This window comes from Lethenteron reissneri, chromosome 9 (assembly GCF_015708825.2).
Source record: "Lethenteron reissneri isolate LAM-NWPU_2019-01 chromosome 9, ASM1570882v1, whole genome shotgun sequence".
Lineage (NCBI taxonomy): Eukaryota > Metazoa > Chordata > Hyperoartia > Petromyzontiformes > Petromyzontidae > Lethenteron > Lethenteron reissneri.
In genome coordinates, this window is record NC_083787.1 from 13,242,331 (window position 1) to 13,268,217 (window position 25,887).

General features: G+C 52.4%; 3 protein-coding genes across 6 annotated transcripts in view; 2 read left to right on the forward strand and 1 right to left on the reverse strand.

The window, feature by feature from the left end:
• The window catches only part of LOC133340300 (1-phosphatidylinositol 4,5-bisphosphate phosphodiesterase gamma-1-like), a 42,844-nt gene extending 34,282 nt beyond the window's left edge, over positions 1-8,562 (forward strand). The window contains exons 25-32 of the mRNA XM_061548404.1: positions 485-575; positions 1,188-1,403; positions 1,937-2,085; positions 3,045-3,159; positions 4,260-4,421; positions 4,980-5,068; positions 5,908-6,107; positions 6,621-8,562. Of these exons, the coding sequence (XP_061404388.1) occupies positions 485-575; positions 1,188-1,403; positions 1,937-2,085; positions 3,045-3,159; positions 4,260-4,421; positions 4,980-5,068; positions 5,908-6,107; positions 6,621-6,687 (1,089 nt within the window). The 3' untranslated portion in view covers positions 6,688-8,562. The remainder of the gene's footprint in view (positions 1-484; positions 576-1,187; positions 1,404-1,936; positions 2,086-3,044; positions 3,160-4,259; positions 4,422-4,979; positions 5,069-5,907; positions 6,108-6,620) is intronic.
• Positions 8,563-10,109: 1,547 nt separating this feature from the next.
• On the forward strand, positions 10,110-16,691 carry AIRIM (AFG2 interacting ribosome maturation factor). Its single transcript, XM_061548411.1, has 4 exons — positions 10,110-10,599; positions 13,757-13,930; positions 15,158-15,276; positions 16,420-16,691. Exons 1-4 carry the CDS (start codon positions 10,283-10,285, stop codon positions 16,458-16,460), a joined length of 651 nt encoding a protein of 216 aa, XP_061404395.1. The 5' UTR covers positions 10,110-10,282; the 3' UTR covers positions 16,461-16,691.
• A 184-nt stretch (positions 16,692-16,875) lies between these two features.
• LOC133340302 (uncharacterized) lies at positions 16,876-25,605 on the reverse strand. Of its 4 annotated transcripts, none has more exons than XM_061548410.1 (9): positions 25,544-25,605; positions 23,176-23,436; positions 22,606-22,786; positions 20,361-20,629; positions 19,873-20,129; positions 19,569-19,716; positions 19,354-19,444; positions 18,669-18,804; positions 16,876-17,925 (listed from the first exon to the last, which is right to left on the reverse strand). In XM_061548410.1, exons 2-9 carry the CDS (start codon positions 23,408-23,410, stop codon positions 17,587-17,589), a joined length of 1,656 nt encoding a protein of 551 aa, XP_061404394.1. In that variant the 5' UTR covers positions 23,411-23,436; positions 25,544-25,605; the 3' UTR covers positions 16,876-17,586. The 4 variants fall into 4 exon arrangements, with proteins under 4 accessions (XP_061404394.1, XP_061404392.1, XP_061404391.1 ...); XM_061548408.1 differs by lacking the exon at positions 25,544-25,605 and adding an exon at positions 25,332-25,526; XM_061548407.1 differs by lacking the exon at positions 25,544-25,605 and adding an exon at positions 25,034-25,322.
• Positions 25,606-25,887: the final 282 nt, after the last annotated feature.

Consider the following 25,887-nt stretch of genomic DNA (forward strand, 5'->3'; position numbering starts at 1 on the left):
CCCTGATAAATACAGTGTTTGTATGGTTTGCGAGTGCGGTACAACATGCGCTGTACCGTGCTGAGTGTCTGGAGCCGCTGAAGGAAGTGGAGGTGGGCTCTGATGAGGTGGTGGTGATGGTGGTGATGATGTTGAGGTGTGTGGTGTCTATCTGGGGCTTGCCACCTTTTCCACAGACCGAACCTAGACCCGTGTCTCAGTCGGCACAAGGTTTAGCAACACTCTGTAATAAAGTTCAACACAATACCATCAACAGATCTCTGTGCAAGTCAGTTCCTGCCACCTAGTCCCGAGCTGTCCAAGTCAAACCCAGGACAGGTGGCCACCCAGTGAGTATTTGTGGACTTGCTCCGGTGGTGGTGCAGTTGGTCGCGCTGTAACGTTGCGTTGTCACGGCGCTCGCGATGGGGTTGAGGAGCGCAGGTGGAGTCTCCGTGCCGAGGTCGTGACCTCTCCGTGTTTCCCCGTCCCTCTGTCCGTGAAGATGCACACGTGCATGGAGGAGTCGCGGCGCCGCAATGTGGCTCTGCAGATGTCGGAGCTCGTGGTGTACTGTCGCCCGGTGCCCTTCGACAGTACGTGCGTGCGTGCACTTCTGTGCGTGTATGTGTTCGTGTGTACGGGTGCTCGTGCGTTAGCTGCAGTATGAATCACGGTGACCCAAATTAATTTCCCGCTCGCAACCAATAACAAGTGGCGAATATTTCCACCAGTCCTGGGTCTCCCCAAGGTCGACCCAGCCTTAAAATTAGGACCTGGTGCTGTGTGTACACATCAGCACTGGGGAGACAAAGGGAGCCGGGCACGGTGCTGGCCACCCACTCCCTCGTGTACCGTGCCGGGCTTCATAGGTGCTTGTGAGCAGTACTTGCCCCCATAGCCTGTTCATAGCAATTTGTGTGCGTGTCCCATCGTTGTTCAGCATCCTTAAAATGTTCTAAAATCACGTCTCCAATTGAACGTATTGGCGGCACTCCAGTGCACGGTATACACATTTTTCACAATAATTATTTCTTTTCCCGCGATTAGCAACCCCGGTCAGCAAATCTTGCGCGGTGGTGGTGGAGCGTCAAAATCAGTTCTTGTGATGCCGAAGCCCAACCCTAGCTGCGATGAATCCACGGGGGTCTCGCCGCTTGGTGACCCCCTCTCCCGCCTCCCCATCCCGCGCCGTTGACCACGAGCAGAGGAGAAGAGCAGCTGCCGCGACATGTCGTCGCTCAACGAGAGCAAGGCGGAGAAGGTGTCCGCGGGGGCCCGGGCGCGCGATTTCCTCGCCCACAACGCCCGCTACCTGAGCCGCATCTACCCCAAGGGGCAGCGCATCGACTCCTCCAACTACGACCCCGTGCCCATGTGGCTCTGCGGCACCCAGATGGTGGCGCTCAACTTCCAGACGCCCGGTGAGTTGCGGCGAGCAGGACGCGTGGAGAGTGGCAGCAGCGGCCCGTTTTATGCTGGGCCTCGTAGTGAAGTTGATGATGATGGGGTTGATGATGGTGAGGGTCATGATTGTGATAATAGCGAAGGTGATGGTGATGAGTTGGTGATGATGAGTGAGTTGGTGATGATGGTGAGGTATATGATGATGGGGAGTAGGATGATGAAGATGATACAAAGGATGATGATGATGATGATGATGTTGTGGCAACTGGTGATGATATTGCCCGTGTATCTAGTGATGGTGATTATGGTGTGAATTGCAATGCTCTGGTATGACGGTGGCTGTGGTGTGACGCTGGTTGTGATGTGACATCAGCTGCGGAGCGACGCCAGCTGTTATATAGCACCAGCTGCGGTGTGACACCGGCTGTGGTGTGACGTGGTGTCACGATGTGGTACGACGCCGGCTGTGGTGACGTTTTGGCGCGATGATGTGGGTATGACGCCGGCTGCGATGTTATGCTGGTTGTGGTGTGACGCTGTGGTGGGACAGACAAGCCGATGCAGCTGAACGAGGCGTTCTTCTGCATGAACGGCCGCAGCGGCTACCTGCTGAAACCCGAGTGCATGCTGGACCCCGGATTCAACCCACGCGACAGCTTGACCCTGCGGCCCGAGCAGGGCATCAGCATCCAGCTCATCGTACGGAGTGACCACTCCCCCGAGTGCCATCCCTAACCCCGACCAGAACCCTAACCTCCACCATAACCCTCGCCCCTACCGCAACTATAATCTGAGCTGTAATCCCCACTCGAACCCTAAGCGTTATACTCAACCCCTAATTCCTCCTACTATCTCGAATCCTAATATTACTGCTTACACTGCCCTACTATTGACTCTGATTGGAATCTTAACACCAAACCTGGTCCTCACATGAACCCTAACTCTCACGCTAGTTTACATTTTAACCCTTAATATTAACTGTAACCCTAAATCTTACGCCTAACCGTGATATTAAACCCAACCCGAATACTAATCCGAATGTTAACACCAACCCTAACCATACAATTACACCTAAACCCTTATCCTAACCTTAACACTAACGCTGAACACTAACCTTGACAACTCATTTCTTTAGAACTGCTTTTTGTGTTTCGTTTTTTTTTCTTCCCCCGCACCTTTGATTAGCGCGGTTGGCTACGTACGGTGCGAAAGAAGTTCTACGTACATACATCCCTAATGCTGCAGCACCACAACCCCTATCTCCAATGTCTCCTCGTCACCATCACATTCATCAAATCACTCGGTCAGCCACAGGCAGAGCCTCAACTTGAACAGGGGCAGGGATTTGACAGTGCGGATGGCTGGGGGAAGGGAATTCCAAGCTATAGGAGCAGCAGAGGAGAATGAGTGACCTCTCACTCAGCGAAGGTTGACTGGACAACACGAGGGAGCGCAGCGAAGTGATCATTGCATAGCACAGCCACACATTCAATGCGTCCAAGCCATTTGTGTGGCTGCACAAGGAATGAAGGGATCTTTATTTGTTGTACGCCCTTGCGCCTGTGTGCGTGCGCACGTGGATGCATGCGTGTGTGCAGGTGCGCATGTGTACGTGTGCACGTATTTGCGTGTGTCCACTTGTGTGCGCGTGCGCTCAGCTGTACGGGGCGAGGCGCCTGCCCCGGAGCAGCCGGAGCATCAGCAACCCGTTTGTGGAGGTGGAGATATGCGGTGCCGAGTTCGACTCCAACAAGTTCAAGACCGAGGTCGTGCGTGAGTGATACACAGACGCACGCACGAGGGGACGGGTGGCCAACACCGCACACGGCCGCCTTTGTCTCCCCCAGTGTTTATGTTCACACACAGCATCATATACTCTTTTAATGCCCAGTCAAAATCAGAATCTTTATTTCTACTGGAGGAACCCAATGAGCTGTAAAGCTCTTTTTCACGGATGTCCAGTAGGGGCGGGTAAGAACGTTACAACAACAAACAGCATCAAAGTGGCCCACCATTTTGACATTTATAGCACGAAAATAATTTTAAAATGGGAGGGGGAAGCTCAGGACCAGGTCAGATATTCGTCGCCGATGTTGGCCATGGGCAGGAATTGGACTCGGGTCGCGGAGTTCGTAGCACAGTGCGCTGATCTCTAAACTACCAGTCCTACACACACGCGCCACGTGAGCCGCTCTCTGGTGTCTCCGTGTGGTGCCCCTCGCTCTGCTGTGCCCACCGCCTCGTGAGCTCCTCGCCCCGTCTTCAGTCAGCAGTTGCGCCCTCGGAGGCGGCCGGGCGGCTCAGACGTCAGAGGCGTGGTAGGCGCCACCGCCGAGATCCCGGGTTCGAATTCTGGGTTTCAGCCTCAGCCCGCGATTACATTTTGATGTTGGGTATAGCGAGTTGTTGGTCTCAGCCCGGTCGCCAATATCTGGACAAAACAAACCCTCATGATATTGCTACCTATGCTCAACAAACATTACGCCGGAGCAGGGCAGGTGGCAGAGTGCTGCCCCCTGATGTGTGTGAAACAGAGGTCACTTGAAGGGAAGCAGCTCTGTGATATCCACTTCTGATGGACATTCTCCAGTAAGAGAGTTCCGAATGAATTTTCTTCTTCGTATGACACCAACAGCACAATCGGATGAAATTGCGGGCAAACGACAACTATAAAGTGTCCCTGTGTGCCAGCGACAAGCTCGGCCACTTGTCACATTATCGGTGGCCCCACGCCCTTTCACGGCCTTTCTCACACGCTCTCTGACGCGCTCTTTCACTCGCTCTCTCACTCACTCTCTCACACGCTCTCTCATGCTTTCTCGTGTGTGCCCTCTCTCTCGTACACCCCCCCCACCATCCCACCCATCCCACAGCCGATAACGGGCTGAGCCCCACGTGGGCCGTGCGCTCCATCATCTTCGACGTGCTCTTCCCGGAGCTCACCTTCCTGCGGTTCGTCGTCTACGAGGAGGACATATTCAGCGACTCCAACTTCCTGGCGCAGGCAACGTTCCCCGTGCGCGGCCTCAAGACAGGTGTGCTTAGGGGGGCAGGGGAGCGTGTGCGGTGGGCGGCAGTGTGGCGGGGAGGAGGAAGGTCGGGCAGGCTGGGAATTCGTGGTGGGCCCAGACTCCAGGAGAGTGACGGGCGCGGGGGTCAACTAGCGTGTGTCGCCACTCGCGTCACGTGCCAGAGGCACCCAATCGGCACAGCAGGGCGACATCGGCCGAGGTCATTTTTGAATGACATCGACTTTGCCTTGCGGGACCTCGATGTTCTAACGACCTCGACCTCGGTCGCCCGGCCGACCGCCCGCCCGATCGACGCCATGGCCGCTGTCCGTATGGGTCATCAGCGTCGTAACCGCTCAGTGGCCTAGCAGCTACCTTAATCCAGGGTGATCCTGTGCCTTGCCTAGTTCATACGTTTTATATGAAATATTAACATGATGTACAATGTGACACCGGCGTCGTTTATGGTTGACTTGTATAGATGCGATCTGATGCCGGTATCATCGTCGTATACAATCGCTCACGACTCCCACACTACCCGGCAGCCCGCTAAGTGAGTCGCCCCCTCGTTGTCTCTGCAAGGATTCCGCTCCGTGCCGCTCAAGAACGGCTACAACGAGGACATCGAGCTGGCCTCTCTGCTCATTCACATCGACATCAGCAGCTTAAAGGTCCTGACACCCTTACGCCGACACCCAGCCCCGTGCCGGGGCCTTTCCTGCCTCGGCAGTTTCTCTATGGTCATGAAAAGTCCAGACCCTGACGCCTGCTGTATATTTGGAGTTTGCGTGTCTCTCTCCCTGTGGTCGCGTGGATTTTTCTCCATATTCTCCAGTTTTTCCCTCAACATTTATAAAAAACATATTTAGCTGCCATAAATGTCCACACGATAGGCCACTTCATTGGGCTATCAGTCGTGATAGCAGATCACGTCTGAAAAAGAGCTCCATAGCTCAGTGCACCTTACCTGGTAAAATAGAAAATAGTTTAGTTTTTATTTACGTGACGATCACTGTGCGTGCCCGTCTCCGTGACACTCGAGCGCACTGTACCAAGGGCAAAGAGTTTGCGCGGTGGTTTTCACCCCTTCTCCGACCCACACACCCGGAATTCCGTCGTTGCACACTTGTACGAGGTCACTCTCGCGCCTAATGTACAAGTGGACGGTGAGCGATCGATTCAGCGTGGTGACTTCACTTTGCAGTTGCATTTGACAAGTAAACCTGTCTGCTTACATACTACAGGAGTGCGATAATCACCCCAACATGTTATGTTGATATTTATGCAACTTGTTTGTAAGCAATTCGTCCCAGCAAACTCTTTTACAGGACATGCATGTAGGTTAATATTAATTATATTTGTGAACTGATTTCTCTTCGTTTTATTATTGTACTCGTGTTTACTTTGCCACTTGTTGTGGTGTTGGTGACTGGCGGTCCGGGTCACTCTTGCAATTGAGGCTATCCTTGCCTCTCGAGTTCTCCCCTCAACGAACGAACCGGACTTGCAGGAGGAGGACAACGGCGAGCTGTACTCGTCGATCCAGCAGCTGCGCGCGCGCACCAACCAGCTGTCGCACGAGGTAGACCTGGGCGAGAGTTCCATGGAGCGAGCCGGGGGGCGCCCGCCCGCTAACTACGAGCAGGGCCTGCAGGAACTCTACGCCACACAGAGCCGGCTCATGGAGCTCACGGCCACGCGCAGCCAGAGGTCGGCAGGGGCTCCTCTCTGTACATCTCCACGTCATCTCTACATCATCTCCACATCATATCCACACCACCTGCACAGACCACCTACCTTCACGCAATGGGTAGCACGCTATGCACGCAAACTCTTTGATGTAGCAACACACGAAGTTGTGCTGCAGGAAGGCATAACTCTCCTTATGCCTTGCATGGGCGTCTTGTGACCACCATACTTCATTTACAATGCTCTCAGCCTTGCGCACACACTTTGCAGTTCTCTTTCATGATAACAAAGAAATTTAAATTTTCATGTATGCCATTCGTTTGTAAAACACGGCAGGCGGTTGTCCTAGTTGTTCACGGGCCTGCGCCCGGTCAGTCCGGCACACGTCACCCGAGCGGAAGGCCGCGACGTTTTATCCACGAACCGCAGAGGCAAGAGGATGGTGTCTCCCCTGCCGCCACGGAGAGTCGGGCATCCTCCACGCAGCTGCTGCAGCTGATGGCGCTCGCTCTCTTCTTGTTGTTATTGTTTCAGGCTGCGCGCAAAGGAGCAGAAAAAAAAGTCTCAGCAAAAGGACGTGGACTCCTACGCTCCCCACTGAGGGTGACCTCTGCCTGGAGCGCGGTGGCATTGCCTCCTCAGTCGAGCTGCCCTCTCCCGCAAAGCTGTCCCTCACACACACACATGTCGCCTCGCCCACGTTGCCTCACCTACTTCTTCACACCTACCTTTTCACACTCACCTCCCCTCACCTCCCTCTCCTCATGTACTTCCTCACACCCACCTCCCCACAGATGCCCTCCTCACAGCTACACAAACTTTCAAGACAAGGACATGCAGCACCAAAGCACTTGTATGTTTATTAAATGTTTAGTTTTACGTTAGGGGAATAAAATGTGAAACACAGTTTGTGAGGTATGCAAGTCAGAGGGAGTGCAAGGGAATCTCTGTCGTTTGGTCGAGATGTACACTCTGTTGAACGTTGCGCTAGACGAGAGATCGAGCATCTCAAAGCATGTGCTTTTGTCGTGGCTGCAGATGCTTGGCTCTGTTTTCACAGTGGTGTAGCTATCGAGTGTGCAGGCGGTGCAATCGCACTGGGGCCCCCGCAGGTGGGAAGGAGCCCGCATGCCGGGGCTACGAAGAGGAGGGAGGAGAATTGGCCAGGGGGTAGCCCGATATTCTTTTGTTTTGCACCAGGGATTGTGCCAACCACGCTAGGCCACTGCATGCAATTGTTCCAGTTGGAGGCCCACGTCTTACCTCACAAATTGCCTGCTGGTGCTTGCGTGCACAACGTCACGTCATGCCGGCAGCAGCACCGTCACAGAAGACCTATATTGTTGTTGTCAGCTTCTTCCCACTTCCTCAAGGCCCATTCCCCACGTGTTCAGCAGCTGTGTTGATTGGCCGTGCACCCCCCAAGGGGCAGTGGCCACAGTCAAGTGTCTTGCCTCTTCTCTACAGGGATGGGCAGGACGTCAGGTCGCACAGTGTTTAAGGTCACTATTTGCGGGAGATGGCCAAACGGCTCGTAGGTCAGAGCGCTGAGCTGGCAACCGCTGAAATCCTGGGTTCAAACCCAGGCGCAGCTGCCCGTGAGTCAACCGGCTTCTCAAGTGTAGCGAGTCAATGGTTTCAGCCCAGTCACCAATGACTGCACAAAATAACCCAAGCCATTTTAAGTTTTGTATTCCCCTGGTCTGGCTAAATACCAGCTCTGAGAAACAAAATATTTGTTCATGGTTTCGATTTGTGCTCTCATTCTTGGATTCCAACAGCTCCTGGCTCCCACCAGCGGAAGCTACAAAGTCCAATTAAACTTTTCCACTCTCAGCTAACATATGCAGGTGGACGAATTGATAACTGAAATGCAAAGACAACTTGTGGTGATAATCCGCCACGACTGGGCAGCCAGCACCACACCAGTTCTCTCAGAAAGCTGCTCAGGCTGCCACCTCTTGTGGTGATTAAGTCACGACCATCACATTCAAAATTGTCAGTGGGTCTCTATGCGAGTCTCTGGGTCTCTGTCCGAGTCTACTGGTCTCTCCGTGAGTCTACGGATCTCTATGCGAATGGGTGTCCATGCGAATCCATGGGCCTCTAGCGATGATGATGATGACGACGCCACTGCCATCGGAGTCCAGTTTCTTGGTGAATCTACCTGCACGTATTATCACCTCAGACTGGAAATGCCGCGGCAGAGTTCGTAGTGTCTCCGAACTGGAGCCATAGACTTGTCACTGCCTGGAGGCCGTGGTTTGTCGCAATTGTGTTTTGATTTACGTCTGGAATTGTGACCTCCGATAACAGCACGTGCCACCTTCGCAATGCGGGTGACACGCAGCCCCCGTCTTAAAATAAAGTTGCTGCTTCATGAATGTATTCAATAACACGTTAAGTAAAAATTATGACTGGATTTATTTTAAACTGTTTCTGAAATATAAAATAAAGGTCTAGATGTTTTGGCAAACTGGTGTAAATTGTATTTATGGTGGTTTTTTAATGTATGTAATGTGATTCTCTTCGTAGTGTAGCCAGGTAAGTCGAATATTTCCACGGCTCCAAGCCAATTGTGGAAATTCCACATTCATGTGACGGAGCGAGACCATCCATAGGACAACCAGAGTTGTAGGAGGTGGACATTTAGGTAGGTGAACCATCCATCCATGACGGCGGTGGTCGTGCTGTCAATAATCTGGTGAGCATAGTACGGTCCAACATTGCATGGGGTGCGGGGGGATGTGCTCCTGGTGTGATGTTTTTTTATGCTGCTGTGGGTGTAGTGGTGATGTGGTGATGTTCGTGCTGTTAATGCTGATTTGGTGACAATGTTAGTGCTGTTGATGGTGACGTGGTGATGTCGGTGGTGCTAGTCCTGGGTGAAGGTAATGTAGTGCGAATTTTGACGATGTGGTGATGAAGCTCGTAATGATATTGGTGACCTTAATGGTGAAGTGGTGATGTTAACGATGTGATGGTAATGTTCGTGACGGTGGCGTGGTGACGTAGTGACGTTATTACTGTTGATTGTGAAGATGGTAACGTGGTGGTGGTGATGGTCGTGCTGTTTATGATGTTGATGTTGTGGTGCTGTTGGTGTGGTGATGTGGTGGTATTAGCATTGTTAGTGGTGATGTTAATGCTGATGACTGTGTTAGTGATGCGGTGGCGATGTCAGTGGTGATGTGACAGTAATGTGCGTGGTGATCTTAACCCTGCTGCGTGTGGTGACGTCACCGCTGCTGACTGTGGTGACGTCACCGCTGCTGTGTGGTGACGTCACCGCTGCTGAGTGTGGTGACGTCACCGCTGCTGAGTGTGGTGACGTCACCGCTGCTGACTGTGGTGACGTCACCGCTGCTGACTGTGGTGACGTCACCGCTGCTGAGTGTGGTGACGTCACCGCTGCTGAGTGTGGTGACGTAAGCGATGTTTCGTTCTGTCGATGCTAAGCCCCACCGTGTGAATAACGAAGCGCGCAAGCCGCCGCGGGACCCGCGCGAGTCGCCGTCCGCCGCGACCTCTGCCCCTCCTCCCCCCTTGTGTATGGAGATAGTCAACACGTGTGGAGACATTCATTGGGTCTTTCGGTAAAGTCACGTAGAGAGATTCAAAGAAAATAGCAAAAAACTACGGCGCTTCGATCGCAACACAAGCGGTCGTCATCAGGAAAAAAGGGGTGGGGACAGACAGTCGACACGTGGAGACAGCAGCGGGTCGCGAGCTCCGGGCAAGATCTCCCTCCACCTCGCCCGTCCCGTCCCCTGGTATCACGATGAAGCGGCCTCTCACAGATGCGCAGTAGTTTCCACAGATGCCCGGTCGGTGCCCGCTGTCGTCTCCACCCACTTCTTCTCCGCTCGTCGTCTCTCGACCTCCCCGCCGCGCTCCCTGTGCGTCGTCTCCGCGCCCAACTTCTCCCTCTCTGCCAGCGCCTGGTCCCCACATCGCCACCGTCGCGCCCGAGGCGACACGCCTCAGGATACGCGAGCGACAACGTCCCAGTGAACGCGTGAGTTGGACTCTCGCTGAACCTCGAGCAGGCAGCAGCAGCAAGGCTGGTGGTGGTGGTGGACGACTGCCACCGAGGAGGTGACCTCGCGCGCAGGCGAGCTCAACCCGGTGGAGCTTCGCTCGCCCGCACTCGGGCCGAGGGTCGTCCACGAAACTTTGGCGGCGGCGGCGGCGTCATGAAGTGCGGAAGGTCGCGGGCCACGCCGGAATCGTCGCCCTCGTTGCCACCTCGGGCCCCGCTCGCCGGCGCCGAGGCCTCCCTGAAACGGGCTCTGTCCGTGGCGCGGCGCGACTCCCGGGCGTGGGATGCGGCCGTGGCGTCGTGCGAGGCCCCCCTCGCCTCGCTGGCCAACCGGGCCGAGCAGCTGCGGTGCCTGCGCGACGTCGACCTGGACGCGACCCCGCTGAGGGATTTCCCCGAGCTGGGCCCCCGGCTCGGCTACAAGATCGCCCAGGCCATGGAGGAGCTGCTGGCCAGGGTGGAGGAGCAGATGTGAGTGGCCGGCAGGGCCCGGGCGGTCGCGCACGCTGGGCCAGGGAAGGCGCAACCAAGATATCTTCTTGAATAAATGTATTTATAGAGCAAGGATAGCAACAGTGCCTATACTAAGAGGCACAGTCTTGTCAATCGTTTTTTATTCGTAAGGTGAGAGAAATTAACACCGGAGATGAACGTTTCGAGATTGTTTCGAAGCAATAACAATCTTCAAATGGTGTTTTTCGCACAATCTCGTGCTCAGTCGAGAGTAGCGCATGAGAAGCCAATGCGGTGCTGTCTATGCTTGATCGGAGACAGTTTGTTGGTATCAGCTTTAGCGAGTGACAGCGACGAGGGTGGTAGTAGCATGGGGGGGGGGCAGCAGCAGCAGCAGCAGTACCAACGAGACAGAAGTGCCTCGGGCCCTCCAAGAACATCAATGCCGAGTCCCGTGCGGCTCGCGGCCCCCCGTGAAAGTCTGCGCATCGTCGAAAGGAGCTTAGATCATTTTCAAATGTTTGTGCGTCAATACCGCACGTGTCACTATTTTAACGTATCCTTTTAATGTAAAATTTCCAGGAAAGGCGGCCCACTGGGCTACGCAGCTCTTATTTCAGAAGCGACCTGGCTCTCACAAATGATAGCTCAATTAAGTGGCTTATCGTTTGTGTACATTTATAGCAGCCAAACGCTCTAAAGCAGGGGTGGGACACGTCCGGCCCGCGGGCTGTATGAGGCCCGCGAAATCATTTGGTGTGGCCCTGCCAAGGCAACCCCAGGCGGGACTCGAAATTCAATAAATCTCGGAGCAAACCTGGGAAAGCAGTTGCGAGTAGCAGCAACATCATCAATACCAGCTAACATCACACGCCTCACCAAAGAGAAGCAGTTCCAGCCATCACATTAGGGGTGAGTTAATTAAATGTTTGACCAAATATAACAGGCTAATTTTTAAGTTGATAATTTTGTATGGCCCGCGAATGATGTTATACATATACAAATGGCCCTTGGCAAAAAGGTTCCCCACCGCTGCTCTAAAGGCACGTTGATTTTAGATGTGGAGGGAAAAAACAGAGGACCCGGAAAAAAATCCATGCGACCACGGGCAGGGTTGCGATTTCCGCATGGAAAATGCGGAAGGAGGGTTCAAATTTTCCCGCATTTTTGCCAAAGTCAACCGCAAACGGTGGAAAGACTACTCCTATGACCGCGCGCTTTTAACAACACGTTAATGCGTTCTATTGGAAAGGATACATGCAAGGCCCAGCATCACGTAGGGCTTTGAGTTACTGATTGGAATGAATATATGATTTCCGCATTTCCGCACAAGAACCACATACTTTATTCAATGCGGAGCCGTGATTACGAGCACATGTACTTTCACTTCTTCGCATTCTTCCAGCGCTTCATGTCGTCTTCGGCGTGAAAGATGCTGAGTTTTGGCTTGTCGCGGGCGCAAACTATAAGCGCGTTCAACTGCTTGCACGAGAGGAGCAACCACTCCTCGGGCTTGATGTTGTTTTGCAGAGAGAAAGCCCTCTCACAGCCGACCGACCTGTGCGCCAAAGTTTTAATCGTTAGCAGTAAAGTGTATATATTCGCAGGAGGTATAAAGTAGCTACGACAGAGGCAAATGAGCGTACGCTGGACAAGGATATTACCTGAGCGGAAACGCGTGTGTATCTGAGCGTATCGAAAACAGCGTGGGTATCTGAGCGCTTGGCCAAAATTACCAGTGGATTTCCCAACGCGCTGCAATCTGAGCGACGATGAATAGTTTTGCATATCGACAGAATATGAATAAAGAAAATGCTACAGTTTTTTGTTTTTCCTTTGTCGCTACGAGTACTGCGAGGGCTCCGAATGGCAGACGCTAGGAGACATCATGGGGCTGGGCAAAAGGGCCTGAGCACAGCGCCGGGGGTTGCGTCGATCCGGAAAGATGCAACCGTAGGGATTCCTATCGGCGACAAACATGTCAACGGTGGCGTCGTGTACTTGTGGCAAGTGTGCTTCATCGACGGCATCGACAAGTACTTCGACGCACAAGAGCTCGCGGCTCTCATTGATTTTTTCACAGTTCGTGCGCACCAACAACGCTGTCTGAATGCAGGAATCCATAGTTCATATATACATATCGTTTTTTCCAGAAGTCAGCAGAGCCAAATGGGCATACGCAAGATATGTGCGCCAACCGCGCGAGTACGGCACCGAGAAAGGCGGGAATCGAAGTCACGATTTGCGGAAGTCTTCACAGGAATCACCGCAAATTGCGGAAATTTGTGCGGAAGAGGGTCACAGAAACTACCGCAAAATGCGGTCGAAAACAGCATGTTTGCGGAAATTGGTGCGGAAATCGCAACCCTGACCACGGGGAGAGAGAGAGAGACACAAACTACAAATATACAGCAGCAGGCGTCAGGGTCTGGATCGAACCCGCGACCTCCTGTAAACCAAGCGAGGTCGTTAACATCTTGCTGTGAACGTGTCATTTGACGCCAGGAGACGTCATAGATGCCTGTCCCCTGGGGCCTCCGGCACAAGCTTATTAATTAGATATTTTATACGTGGTTTAGTGGTAATTTATTGAAGGTGGAGACGTTACCAGCCCCTCGCACCCGTCCAGAGCCCCCATTTAGCTGCTGTGGTGGTTACAAACGCCATGAGGGGAATGGTCAATCTAAATTGGCCCTCCCCCCACGGCACTGCCCACCACAGCGTTGCCGTCCGGCACCACGAGGAGGTGGTAGGAGGTTGTTTTACTGGTAGGAACCTCCTGGTTCCACCAGCCCACAGGGGATTATTGTGTCCGTCTGTCGTGCATCCAAAAATGGGAGGGGTGGGGCTGGGTGGGGAGGGGAGGGTGGGGAGGGAGGGGCTGGGTGAGGTGGGGCTGGGAGGGTGGCGAGGGGCTGGGTGGGAGGGGTGGGGCTGGGTGGGGAGGGGCTGGTCACCCCGTGGTGCCCTTATAAAACTCAACGTTTAACCTACTCACGCCAGCTTGTGCCCGCCCTCACAGTCGGGCATATTTGCGGAATACACCATGCCGCCGTTGACCCTGGCCATTGACCAAGCAACCAAAAGTTCCTTACTGCTCCCTCCGCAGGAATGTGTTTGCCGGACACACACACACACGCGCAAACACACGCGTTCGCGTGCGCTTTCGCTGCAGGAAGGTTCTGCAGGAGTTGCGGGACCATCTGAGCGGCGAGTTCGGCACCTGCTGGGCCACATACGAGAGGGACGCGCCCGCCCTGGCCGTCTGCCTGCAGCGCACGGCCCTGCGGCCATCGCTGGCCGACATGCTCGCGTGGCTGCAGGATGTGGAGCGGATGCGGCGCCTCGAGTATCCTCCCCTCCCGCGGTCGCCGCGTGCACCTGGAGAAAATTCACGCGTGGATTTTCTCCAGGTGCACCGGTTACCTTCCACATGTAGACACTGATTAATTAGCTGATGACACCTTAATATCTAGAGCACTGCAGAGCTTAGGTAATTGTTGCCACCGGCTCATCACGTAGCTACATTCCCGCTTGTCTGTGGTTCCTAACTCCTCCGAGACATTCTCTATCAGAGTGAGCATATGCTGTGCGCGTTACAAGTTGACATTAGGATTAAGAGTCTCTTCCAGAATGTGATTGGTTATGCGTGGTCGATGGGTAGAGAAACCTTTCCTCAATTCAAATTTTTTGGTGGTACTGCTGCGTTGGCAGTGGTGCACAAGCACAATTAAAAAACCCTAGACGTTCGTCAATTACACTTCTTTAAAATATTATAAACATCGAGTATTATGTATTTTTCAATTTAAGGCAGTGCTATTAAAATGTGCTGAGTGTTTCCTAATTGTGAATTATTTTGTTCCAGTGATGTTCGTGAAAATTTTGTGTGATAGATTTTTTTTTTTGCTGTGAGGTGCATAATTTACTTCCAAATGTGACATCTGGAGCTTAACTTGATCCTCATCACATTGTTGAGGGGTGCTAAGGTGGAGAGATGTTAACTACCTCACCTGTATATGTCGAGTTTGCATGTTCTCTCCGTGGGCACGTGGATTTTTCTCCGGTTCTTCCCCCCACATTTAGAAACATGCGTTTAGAGTATTTGACTTTTATAAATTCCCACATGATAAGCCACTTCGTTGAGCTATCATTTGTGGCCAGGTTGCTGCTGAAAAAGAGCTCTATAGTTCAGTGGACCTTACCTGGTAAAAAAATAAAAATAGTTTTTTAGAGTTCTGTAATTTTTGACTATATTCTGTTTATCATTAATGTCACCCATTGGGTTCCTGTAATATGTTTAACCCTCACTTAGAAGTTGGTTAATGGAATCATAAATGTTGGCTACCTATAAACCGACTTCTCTTGTTGCTGAAGCATAATCGATGGATTTCTTACGTGTGATCAATGAATTGAGGCATCGTTAGACACAATACTCTTCACGTTAGTTTTCACTGCACACGTCCCATTTTAAGATACCACAGCTCCAACATTTCTACAGGTTTCGGGACTTTGCAATTTCTCTCGATCGACCAATTTGTTTCGCACGTGGAGCTTAACGACGCCGACACTGCGTCAGGTTCATGAAGCGAAGGCTGCTGCTGCAAAGGGTCGGCGAGGAGGACCTGGGCTACATCCAGGGCCTCCCACAGGCCTGGGCTCGTCTCTCCTCCAAGCGAGACGGCGACTTCATTCACGGCGAGTAGTCATGAACATTTTTAGTTTTTGATCTGGCGCCCTTTACGGCGAGGCCTCTCGGGTGGCTTGCATACGGCGACGAGTGAACCTGCATCACATCTGCATCACATCTGCATCACATCTGCATCACATCTGCATCGCGTGCTTTCAGGTGCGCTTCTGCGGTCGTCTGGAATGCTCGTCTGATGTTTGGAAGCCACTGGAGCGATGCACTTTTAAATCGTCAAGATTGACAAACTCATTTCTTTAGAACTGATTTTTTGGTTTAGTTTGTTCTTCCTCCACACCACCGATTACCACAGTTGGCTACGTACGGTGCGAAAGAAGTTCAACGTATGGACATCTCATCTCAAACATTTCAAAGGGCAAGTCGTGTCATTTCACATGAACGCATCTATTGAAGCCCTCGGTCAACTTTTGCTCCATGAGAGGTTGCTCATATCCTCGGCTGCCCTCATTGTCTGGAACTCCCTCCCCCAGCCGTCCATGCGTGACTCCCTGCCTGTTTGTCTACATTCAACACCTTACTCTTTTCCCCCATCAATGTCCCCAGCGTCTTGTGAGGTCACATTTATACAATAAAAGGTCGCTCACACCACTGCTGGTGGAAGAGGCCTCCTTTAGAGAGCCCACATTGTATTTTATTGTGTTTTGTTGTATTTTGTTGTATTTATTCTTTAGAGTCCTAGCAAGTGTTTGGCTAGCATTGTAAATATCTGTTGTGCTATTATTGGCACGGCAGTTTTTAATCTGGTGGCTCAAAGTTTATTTGGGTGGCCGACCGAGCTCCGGTACAGGTTAGTGAGATGAACGATAAACGAGATGGAGTCGAGAGAGCTGTAGGCAAGAGAAATATTATCGAAATCAAATACATGAGATCAAAGACCTGGGAGAAAATAGGTGGAGGTGAATGTTCACTTGTCCAGACAGACAAAAATCTGTGCGTGCAACACTATGACGTGAAGACATAAGGACATTCGACATGACGTGGTCTGCTGGCTCACACACTGGTTTTAATCCATGGCCCACTGGAAAGTTATGGTTTACGTGCCCAGGATTAGAAATATCGTGTCCACGTGTGTCCAATGCTGTTGCTGTATCGGCCGTGAATCGCGCTTGCATTCTGCACCGGTTTCCCTGCAGATGTTCTGCTGAACGTTTCCTTCTTCCTGGACGAGAATTGAACCGGCTCCAGATTCGTCTGTCGCACGGTCAAGACCGGACGTCAAAACCGCATCACTGGCCGTTTGACTGTGACCTTCAGTGTTTTACAAGCAACGAGGTGTACCGAGAAAAAGTTACATTTTTTATTCAGGGTAAACTCACACACGGCAGCAAAACGGCATTCTAAATAGTTCCCATAAGGAACTCGTACACAGCAAGGCACACGATGTGCTAGTTTTTCGCACACAAAGTTGACGCATTATTACTGTTCTGCTAACGCAGTTTCTTATGTACACATTTCAAACGATAAAACGACACTTTGTAAACAAAGCAACCTTGTCTATACCTACTTTGAGTTTCTGCTATACATTGGAATTATAAAATAAAACTTTTGTATTAATTAAAAACACAAAGGCAGAGCCCTGCAATTTCTTCCACCACTGGTGGAATGTCCTCGAGAGGAGCTCAATGGAGTCCCTCTCGAGGATATTTGTGACCTCTTCCACAATGGCCAGATGTCTTGGAAGAGATGACAGTACCCACGCTTTACCCCACCACACGCGGATTCCCGATCAACTAACTGTGGTGTGCCCATTTATACTCCTGGGTAGACAGAGGTGGAGGGTTTTAAGAAAGTTTGGCCAATTATTTCAACTGTTACTATGGGAAAACGAATAAACATTCCTTAAATTACTCTGGGTCAAGATGATAACAGTCTTGTAGATTACACACGGGACACACATGGCTCCACGATGGATTTTTGTGCTGTACAACTCTCCGATGCGTTTTCGGGTTGTACCACATGCTCCGCGCGATGTGCGACATTTTGCTCCACGTGCTGGGACCTTCAGGAACTGAATAGAACGTCTCACATTCTCCTTCACTTATACACGGCATGTAAAAAAGAAAGTCTTCCTGGAAGGTGCGCTCCAGGAGAGCAGCACAGCACCTGTCTGGAGATACTCATCGCTTAGATTTTTGCAGGTGTGCGTCCGACGCTTTGCTCCACACGATGTCTCACGTTTTTGTTCCACGTTGCTGGGAGCTCCTCTGGGACCACGTGCAGCTAAACATTGGCCATCCTACCGAAGAGCACGCGGCACAGCCTGGACACACATCGGAGAGACGTCGGCCTGCACTCGGTGGCTATTTCTGTACGGCTTCTTCATCGGTCGCTTTAGGAATCCCTACTTGGTTGAGCAGGGGTTCCCCAGGGCGTAGTTGCTGCTTCTGCCGCCCGCGTTCCTCCTCCTCCACTCGGTCGTCCTCGTGGTCGTCCTCGTGGTCGTCCGTGGGGGGCAGGTCGTAGGCCACCATCTCCATGGAGGTGGACGGCGTATTGCGGCTTGGCAGCGGCGGGGGCGAGAGGTGGTGGAACGCGCGATAGAACTCGTTTTCGGTGAGGACCTGCTCCTGTCCGTTGGGGGTCGGGGGATTCTTGTCTTTCGCTTTGTGGAAGCTGTAGACAGCCTCGTCGGGTATGACCTAGGGAAATGAACAAGAGAAAATATATAGAAGGGGAAAACCTATTCTCATATATAAACAAGTTATCTCGTAATAGCTTTGCTGAGTTTCATTTGTAGTTAACCCTGAAGGGGTGTCCCTTGCTCAAGAGGATGTGACCGCAAGAAACGGTGAGGGGTGGTGCGCTCTGAATTTAAGGGTGTCCTGGGAAACTTGATAACCCACGTATATATTGAACTTTTTAGATAACCCACCCTAAGTTAATTTGAACACTTCCCAAAGCCTATTGCTTCAATTCTGCATAGGTTGGTGGCAGTGACCTTAACAATTAAATTTCCGTCCGCAGTATGACTGTGGTCACTAATTTCAACCCATAGACCACATGGTAACGCCACTGCCCGCCACATTTGCATGCTGCTCCTGAATCCGTCCGCTGGCTTACTATCCAAACTCGATGTGAAGATATAAATAACTGTGTTTTTCTATTGCACTATCCATGCAAACTGTCACAACACTGCACAATCTGCAACAACCAGCTGCTTGTGTATTAGGATTTTTACAGCCAATGAGTTCATACGTGTGGGAGTCAACTGGAGCACCCAGAGAAAATCCACGTGTGCGATGGGGCAACACTTCATCCCCGAACGTTGCCGATCAACTCCCCACGATACGAAACAAGTAGCCCCTCCAGCTGGACACTCAACTTATGTGGGTTATCGAGTTTCGCATGGCACCCCCCCGGTTGGCTGGGGCTGAAGCAGTACCTCGTATATGGAGGAGTCGCTGGCCTTGCGCGTCCGTCCACTCTGCATCCCACGTGGCACGAAGCCTTCGTACTGCCCCCGAAAGCCTCCATCTCCTCCTGCGTCGTTCGTATTTGGGGGCTTTCGCCTACGCTTCCTGTGTGCGGGAGCGGCGGCGTCAGTCGTAAATTGCCAGTGTCAGAATAGGACAATACGGTGAAAATATCCAAGTAGACTATTCAACGTGGTCATGACACTTGGCTTAGAAGACGAACAAGAAGAATTGTGGGCGTTGTTCAGTGCTTCTCTTTTTGCAGGATCGGCAAACTTCAAATGCAACCACAGGGTGCTGCTCACAGGTAGATACATCTATCGGAGGTCGTGAAGGAGAATGAGATCCCTCCAAGTGCGTTGGCCGCCATTACACCTCGGCCCACGGACCACGGTGCGGTGACCGGCCCACGAGCACCACGAGAAGTGGCCGCTCACCGCTTTTCGCAAAAATCGAGTTCGCGGATGGCGTCACGTATTTGTGTGAACACGACGTCCATGTGGCCCCCTCGGCCCACAGGGAGCCAGGAGATTGCCAAGGCTGCACGATCCCTCCTGGTTCACACAAAAAAAGCGCTGTTCGCTCCAAATAATATTCTACTCCCTTGTTTAGTTGTAACAAAAACTTTGGGGGAGGTATCAATCTGGGGCTCACTTGCAGACGCAGCACACCGTCACCAGGACGATCAGCAGCACGCTGGCGACCACGCCGCCAGCTATCCCACCAATCATCAGCGCCTTGGAGTCTGTCGGTGACAGAAAACATTCTCACTGTTGACACGAGCACAGACTTGCATCCGACAAATATTCTCACGTTAACGACCTGGCGTTCGACAGCGTTGCGTAGCGGGGGGCGCCTGTGCACTTTACCTGGCGGTGGTTTTACGCCTGGCTCTATGAGTGCCTTGAAGAGAAGACTGCCTGATTCCACCTTGCAGTTGGAGAAGTTGAGGTAGAAGGTGTCACTGGAGAGCCCAACCAACTGGGGCCATGCGTCGTCCTCTCGCCACGACTTTCCCTGAAGTGACAAGCCGCACGGAAAGGACACGGTAAGCCCGCGCTGCCGCCAAACGCCAGGTTTGCGAGTCTCGTCACCTCGCGTTCACTGCTTGTGCAGAGCAGGGGAACACCTGCTCCTCACAGCCGGTGTTAATGGCGCGTGTAGCGTGCCGACCTCGTTGAGGGAGTGGCGCGGCTGGGCAGAAGTGAAGGGCTCCACGGCCATGGTGACGTGGCCCTGCCGGCACTTGGGCGCGCTCGCGTTGAGGAACGTGACCCTGGTGGCGTAGTCGGGAATGCTCCTGGATTTCACCGCCACCGTGCTCACCAACCAGCTGCCTGACATGAGGTCCGGCACGCCGCGGGGCCAGCCCGCGCTCTGCACCACCTCCGAGCCGTTGCGTCCGAGCTCGTAAAACACGATGTATTGATCTGCGGCCACGTGGACGAGACAATGGGTTGTGGAGGTCCACGTTCGACACCTCATCCGCGGGACAAACAAGTTCACTTGCCGGTACTTTGCTGAACAACGATTATTCGCCGAGGTCTCCGACGTGGTGTTCCGGTTGAACGCGCGGTGCAACCCGATAACCCATCCGAGGGCTCTAGAACACAACCGCAAAAACCTGCGCGGCGACGTTACAAAAGCGACTCTGAGCTTGCCTTGAATCTCTTGGGCCAGGTAGGACACGCTGAACTCCACGGCGGAGGGATAGGGTGAACGCTTGGCACGAGACTTGGGCGGGAGCAGGAGCCGAACAGACGTGCCGTTTCTCGACAGCAGTTTCTGGAGGCCGCCCTCCTTGCCAGCCCCGTGCTGGCAGAAGGAGCCGACCGTCATGACTTGCGCCACCCAGTCGCTCGTGAAGATGTGCAGCTCCCCCTCGTCGCAGGGCCCCGCCTGGTCCGAGCCACCCGCAACGCCCGGCGGCCTGCGATGTTGAACGCCGGCCACAACGACAGCGCCTTGCGTTGTTACAAGACGGGTGCAGGTAAACTACTTGCCGATCCATTCATAGATGGGACACTCAATTTTTATTGAGGTATTATAGAGAAAACAAAACAACTTAAAAGCCTCTGCGTGTCTCCCACCAATCTCGATGCATGATTTTTTGAAGTTCTGCCTCTAAAACATGGAGCCACCGCTTTCACAATATTCAATCACCTGTTGAGAAAAAGGTTATAGGGTTATGAACATGGATCACTACATCTTCTAAGCCGAAAACCCGATTACCACAGGGGGCAGGGCTTCGATTGTGTGCCTTTTCACTCGTCACATCCATCATCATCCCTGCGGCTCCTTCCACCTCAACCTTTCATGTCATCCCTGGTCTCCCTCTACTCCTGCCTCACACACACATCTAAACAGCGCCTTTAAATCCATCTCCTGTTTCAATGGTTAAACAGTTAAACTTCGGTTTAACACCTCGGCTTTCGTGACCAATATCCATAAGAGGTTTTTTGGGGTTTATATGATAAACCTCACTTATTGGCTGTGTCGGGTGGCGACGGGTTTAACGACACATTTATATTTACGCGATCTAACCAAAACAACCTATATATTACGGGCAGTTAAACTTCGTGTAGCTATTAACACCACACACATACGCAAGAAACGTAACTTGTCAATCGGCTGTAGCATGTTTTTTTTTTATCATAGAGTCGAGTAAGAGATAATTCTGACTGAAAGGAGCCAGGGACCTGTGACGTCGATTAACTCTGCCCAACCTCAGACGTAAGTATTTGAGTATTCGGCTGCTATACATTTCCACACGATAAGCCACTTCATTGAGCAATCATTTGTGATGGCCAGGTCGGTTGTGAAAAAGAGCCATAATAGCTCTGTGGGCCTTACCTGGTAAAATAAAATAAAAACAAGTTTACCAATTAAAAAAAAACAGCGTGACGGTCTTGTTCAGCCTGCTCAACGTGGTGTGATGGCGTCGCCTGGTGGACAGTGCGCGGCATTGCGCGGCATTGCGCGGCATTGCGCCACGTGCCCTGGTGGTGGAGGGCCAAGCCTCAGAGCAGGCAACGGTCACTCATGCAATGCAGTTTGACTGAGGCCACCACTTCAGAATAATTTTTAAAAAAATTATTTTACAAGGCAAGGTCCACCGAGCTTTGCAGCTCTTTTTCAGAAGCGACCTGGTCACAAATGATAGCTCTACGAAGTGGCTTATCACGTGGAAATTTATAGCAGCAGCCAAATACTCTAAAAAGCACGTTGATTCTAAACGCGGAGGAAAAAACTGGAGGACCCGTGGGAAAAATCCAGGCGACCACGGAGAGAACACGCAAACTCCAAATATACAGGCATCAGGATCGGGATCGAACCCACGACTTCCTACATACGAGGCGATGAAGTTAACATCTCGCCACCGTGGTGCCCACATCTTGCCACATTGTTATAAAAATAACACGCAGTTTCTGAGAATGGGTTGTTGGCGTTGCTATACGCCAGAAGCCCTCGCGTCTATGTGTGGTGGCATTCTGCTTGGTGAGTGAGCAGCCAACTTGCCGAGTGCACGCACTGCAGTTACTGCAAACCACAACACCACGCACACGAGTCACGCTCTACTTGCGCCATGGGGGCTCTCTTACATTTCTTGTTTCACGGTTGGGTAAAATAACGCTCGTTTTGGTACAGTCTCTGTACAGCGACTTGATATCCGGTCGCTTTTACCCAGCGTAGTAACATCGACAATGTTGTGCCGTAACATCGCAAGCCGTTATTACAAGGGCGCTGGATGAAGGCCTCCGCTATATAAATACAAGTAAATGCACATTGTAGTTGCGATGCATCATTACCACAACATGAACTGATGAAACTAAAAGGAACAATAAAAACTTTAAGTGGGACCCCACGCTGCACGTGGAGGCCGCTATTGTGCGATATGGTCGGTACCTTTGGCTGGGCGGTTTGATGGTCGAGGGGCGAGGGGTCGGGAATAGGATCTCCAGGGAGCCTTCCTCGCCCTTGGTGGACAGCATCAGCTTCCACTTCACTTCCACCAGCGAGAGCGGGAAGGTCCTGGGCAGCATGGGGACCCGCATGGAAACCTGGCCCAGATGCTTTGGGTTGAACACTGGGCTCCCCGACAGAGGACGGGAACAATGGGAAGGGTGGCCGTCGTTTGGTCATGGTCGGTGAATGGGTACTTATTGCATCAACTTTTCAATCCACCGCTAGATGAAGGCCTCTCCAAGGTGTTTTAATCTCACAATCAGCGCTTAGTACGAGTCTGTTAAGGGGGATCCCAGAACTCGTTTGGATATTGATCGCCAGCGATGTTTGCCGTGGCTACGAATTGAGCTCCGTTTGTTGGGTTCAAAACGCATAGTGCCAACTACAGCTGCCCAAAGACTGTGGGAGGTTTTGGGGTAGCATCATCATCCTGGAGTGGCCCTCTTATCCAACAGTGGAACGAGACTGGCTGCTGATTGCAGTGTCGGGCGAGCAGTGGCAGACTCTTACGGTACTTGAGCGAGGCGTTCATGGCAAAATGCTTCTCCGGTTCGGGGCACGTGAACCCCACGTGAATGCTGGCGCTGGGGTTGATGTGCAGGTCGGTTGAGTTGTAAGTGCAGTTCGCCGTCAGGTTGGAGTTCAGGTTGGGGTTCAGGTTGGGGTTCACCCTGCACACCTGGCACCGGTCCCCGAGCGGAGCCTCCTTGCGTGGCCACAGGTGCAGCGTGAGCTCTTTGCGCATCTCCAGTATGTGCCAGACTGGGACCACTGCACAACAGCAACAAGAGACAAAGTTGAAACCTGGCAAAGGTTTAAACAAGACGTCACATCCGTCGCGACGTTTGTTCCCCAACGGTCGACTGCTATGTGTGATGATAGCAAGGCAACGGCGCTGTGTTGAAGGATTGACACGTTTACAGAACACAGATATGAATGTGCGGATTCGCTCGTAGATTTGCAATTATTGCAGAACTTCCTGTACAGCAGGAGTCATCTGCGATTGTGAAATTATGGAAACAATTCGTTGAAATACCATCTCATGTAATTTTAACAGTGTGACTGACCCACTTTGACACTGCAGCAGACAAGACAAAGACGATGTTTCCTGGTATAACCTTTACATATTGTTGGGGCAAGTGCTGTTAGCGAGCACCTATGAAGGTCTGCACGGCACAAGAGGGGGTGGGTGACCAGCACGATGCCTGGCCGTCTTTGTCCCCCGAGTGGCGATGCTTACACACTGCACAGGCTACTCATATGATGCTCAGTCGACCGAGGAGGGGATCAGGAACGGTACAATTCGCCACATTTGCCGTGGCTAGGAATTGAAGTCGGGTCGCTGGGTCCAAAGTGCAGTGTGGCTATACACAATTGCTGCACCACTACACACAGCATCACATGCACTCACACACGCGTCGTCTACTGTACGGTGAATTGCCAAAAGGATGTGATTGCACACTGCCTGGCAAGCGTGAGCAGGTTTAGTCTGACACAAATCCATGGCCAAAGTCGCATGACCGGAGACACGTCCTGCCTAAACCTGAGCACAGCACGGTGACTGGGCGTTTGCTCCAGGGAAAGACGTGTGTTTGATACCGACAGTGAATGTATGGATTATGTCGAACATCTTTCGCACCGTACGTAGCCAATCGTGCTAATCGGAGGTGCGAAGGAAGGACAACAAACTAAACACAAAAACAGTGAATTATAAGTCACGCAGCCATCGCACTGACCAGTCACCTGCTCAGTGTCAACCAAAACTGTCCACCCGACCCCAACTGATTATAATTTGTCAGGCCAGACTAAACCGATCAGTGTCCCCAAAACCATTTCCACGAGCAGTCCACCCATGAGCAGAATCGACCCACCGGTCTCACTCATTCAGCCCGATTCCTCTGGCCAGTCTGAACCCGTACTTGGCTGCCCTCCCCCGAGCGTGGACATCCCGCCGATGTTGGCCACGTGATTTGGAATGATGAGAGAGCAGGCTCGTCCATGACATCTGTTGCCTCCGAGATGACCACGATAAAAACTTGCGGACGCGTCCGAAACCACGTGGTTCTTTTTTCAAACAAAAGCCACTTGAGTTTAACACGTAGTAGACTTTCGCGAGCAATATCATCCATAGTTCAGTTTTCTGGGGTTAGATCGCGTAAATAAACATGTGTCGTTAAACCCGCCGCTACCCGACACTGCCAATTGGTAAGGTTTATCCCGTAAACAGAACACGCCAGCCAATACGTTACTCGTACAGCACGCCGGTGGGTTGGAGAGCAAATCCACAACACAAGCAATCCGAGTACGACGTTTCGCCAACCCAAACAAACGTGTACTATAAAAGCCACTTGAACTCTACGGACTTAACTCCGCTCGGCTGTTGACGCAAAAAACGCAGCGTGGTGGATGGAGCACGACCCGTAAGCGCGTCTGCATGGCGGGCGTTTCCTGTCGCGCCCAGGTGCGTGTGGATCCACTTGTCTCGCCTGTGTCTGCATCTGTGTGGCTCAACTTGTCATTCCGTGTGTGCGGCTCCACCCGTATGTGACTCCACTTGAGTGTGGCTCCATCCGTAAGCTGCCTGTCTCCACAATGTCCCAGCTGTATCTGGCTCCACCAGTGTGGCTCCAGCTGTAAGCTGAGTGGCTCAACTCGGCTCCACTAACCTGGCCAGCGCGCCGTAGGTACATCCTGCAAGGACCACGCGCCCATCACCACCACCGCCATCACCACCACCACCACCGGCATCGTCCCCATCGCGGGCCTCGCTCGCTCCCACGGCACGGAGGACGGGCGCGAGTCCCACGGGCGGAAGCCAGGCGGACCCACTCTGCCGTGTGCGCGTCTATATAGATGGCAGCAGTTAATTTAATATTACCTTACTCCACACATGCGCCTTGGTTGCATGACGTCACCCAGGTGTGTGACGTGAGCCCGGCTAAGCCCAGGGGTGGAGTTGTCTGTGCTCGTTGCTATTGATGGGGAAATTCCCCTCCTACAAATATTCTGGCCAGACAGTTCGGTGACAAAGAGGCACGGGAACAGGAGCTGACATCCGCGGCAGATAAGTTCAGCGATGACGCCCCTGTGCACCTGCGTGGATACAAACACGCACCCCATTCGGGGGACTTGAACTCGACTCGGACACTTCGTGGCCACCTACCGCCCAAACCCAAGGACGTCAACTCCTCCGAGGCGGATGATGCATGCGAGGATTTGCCC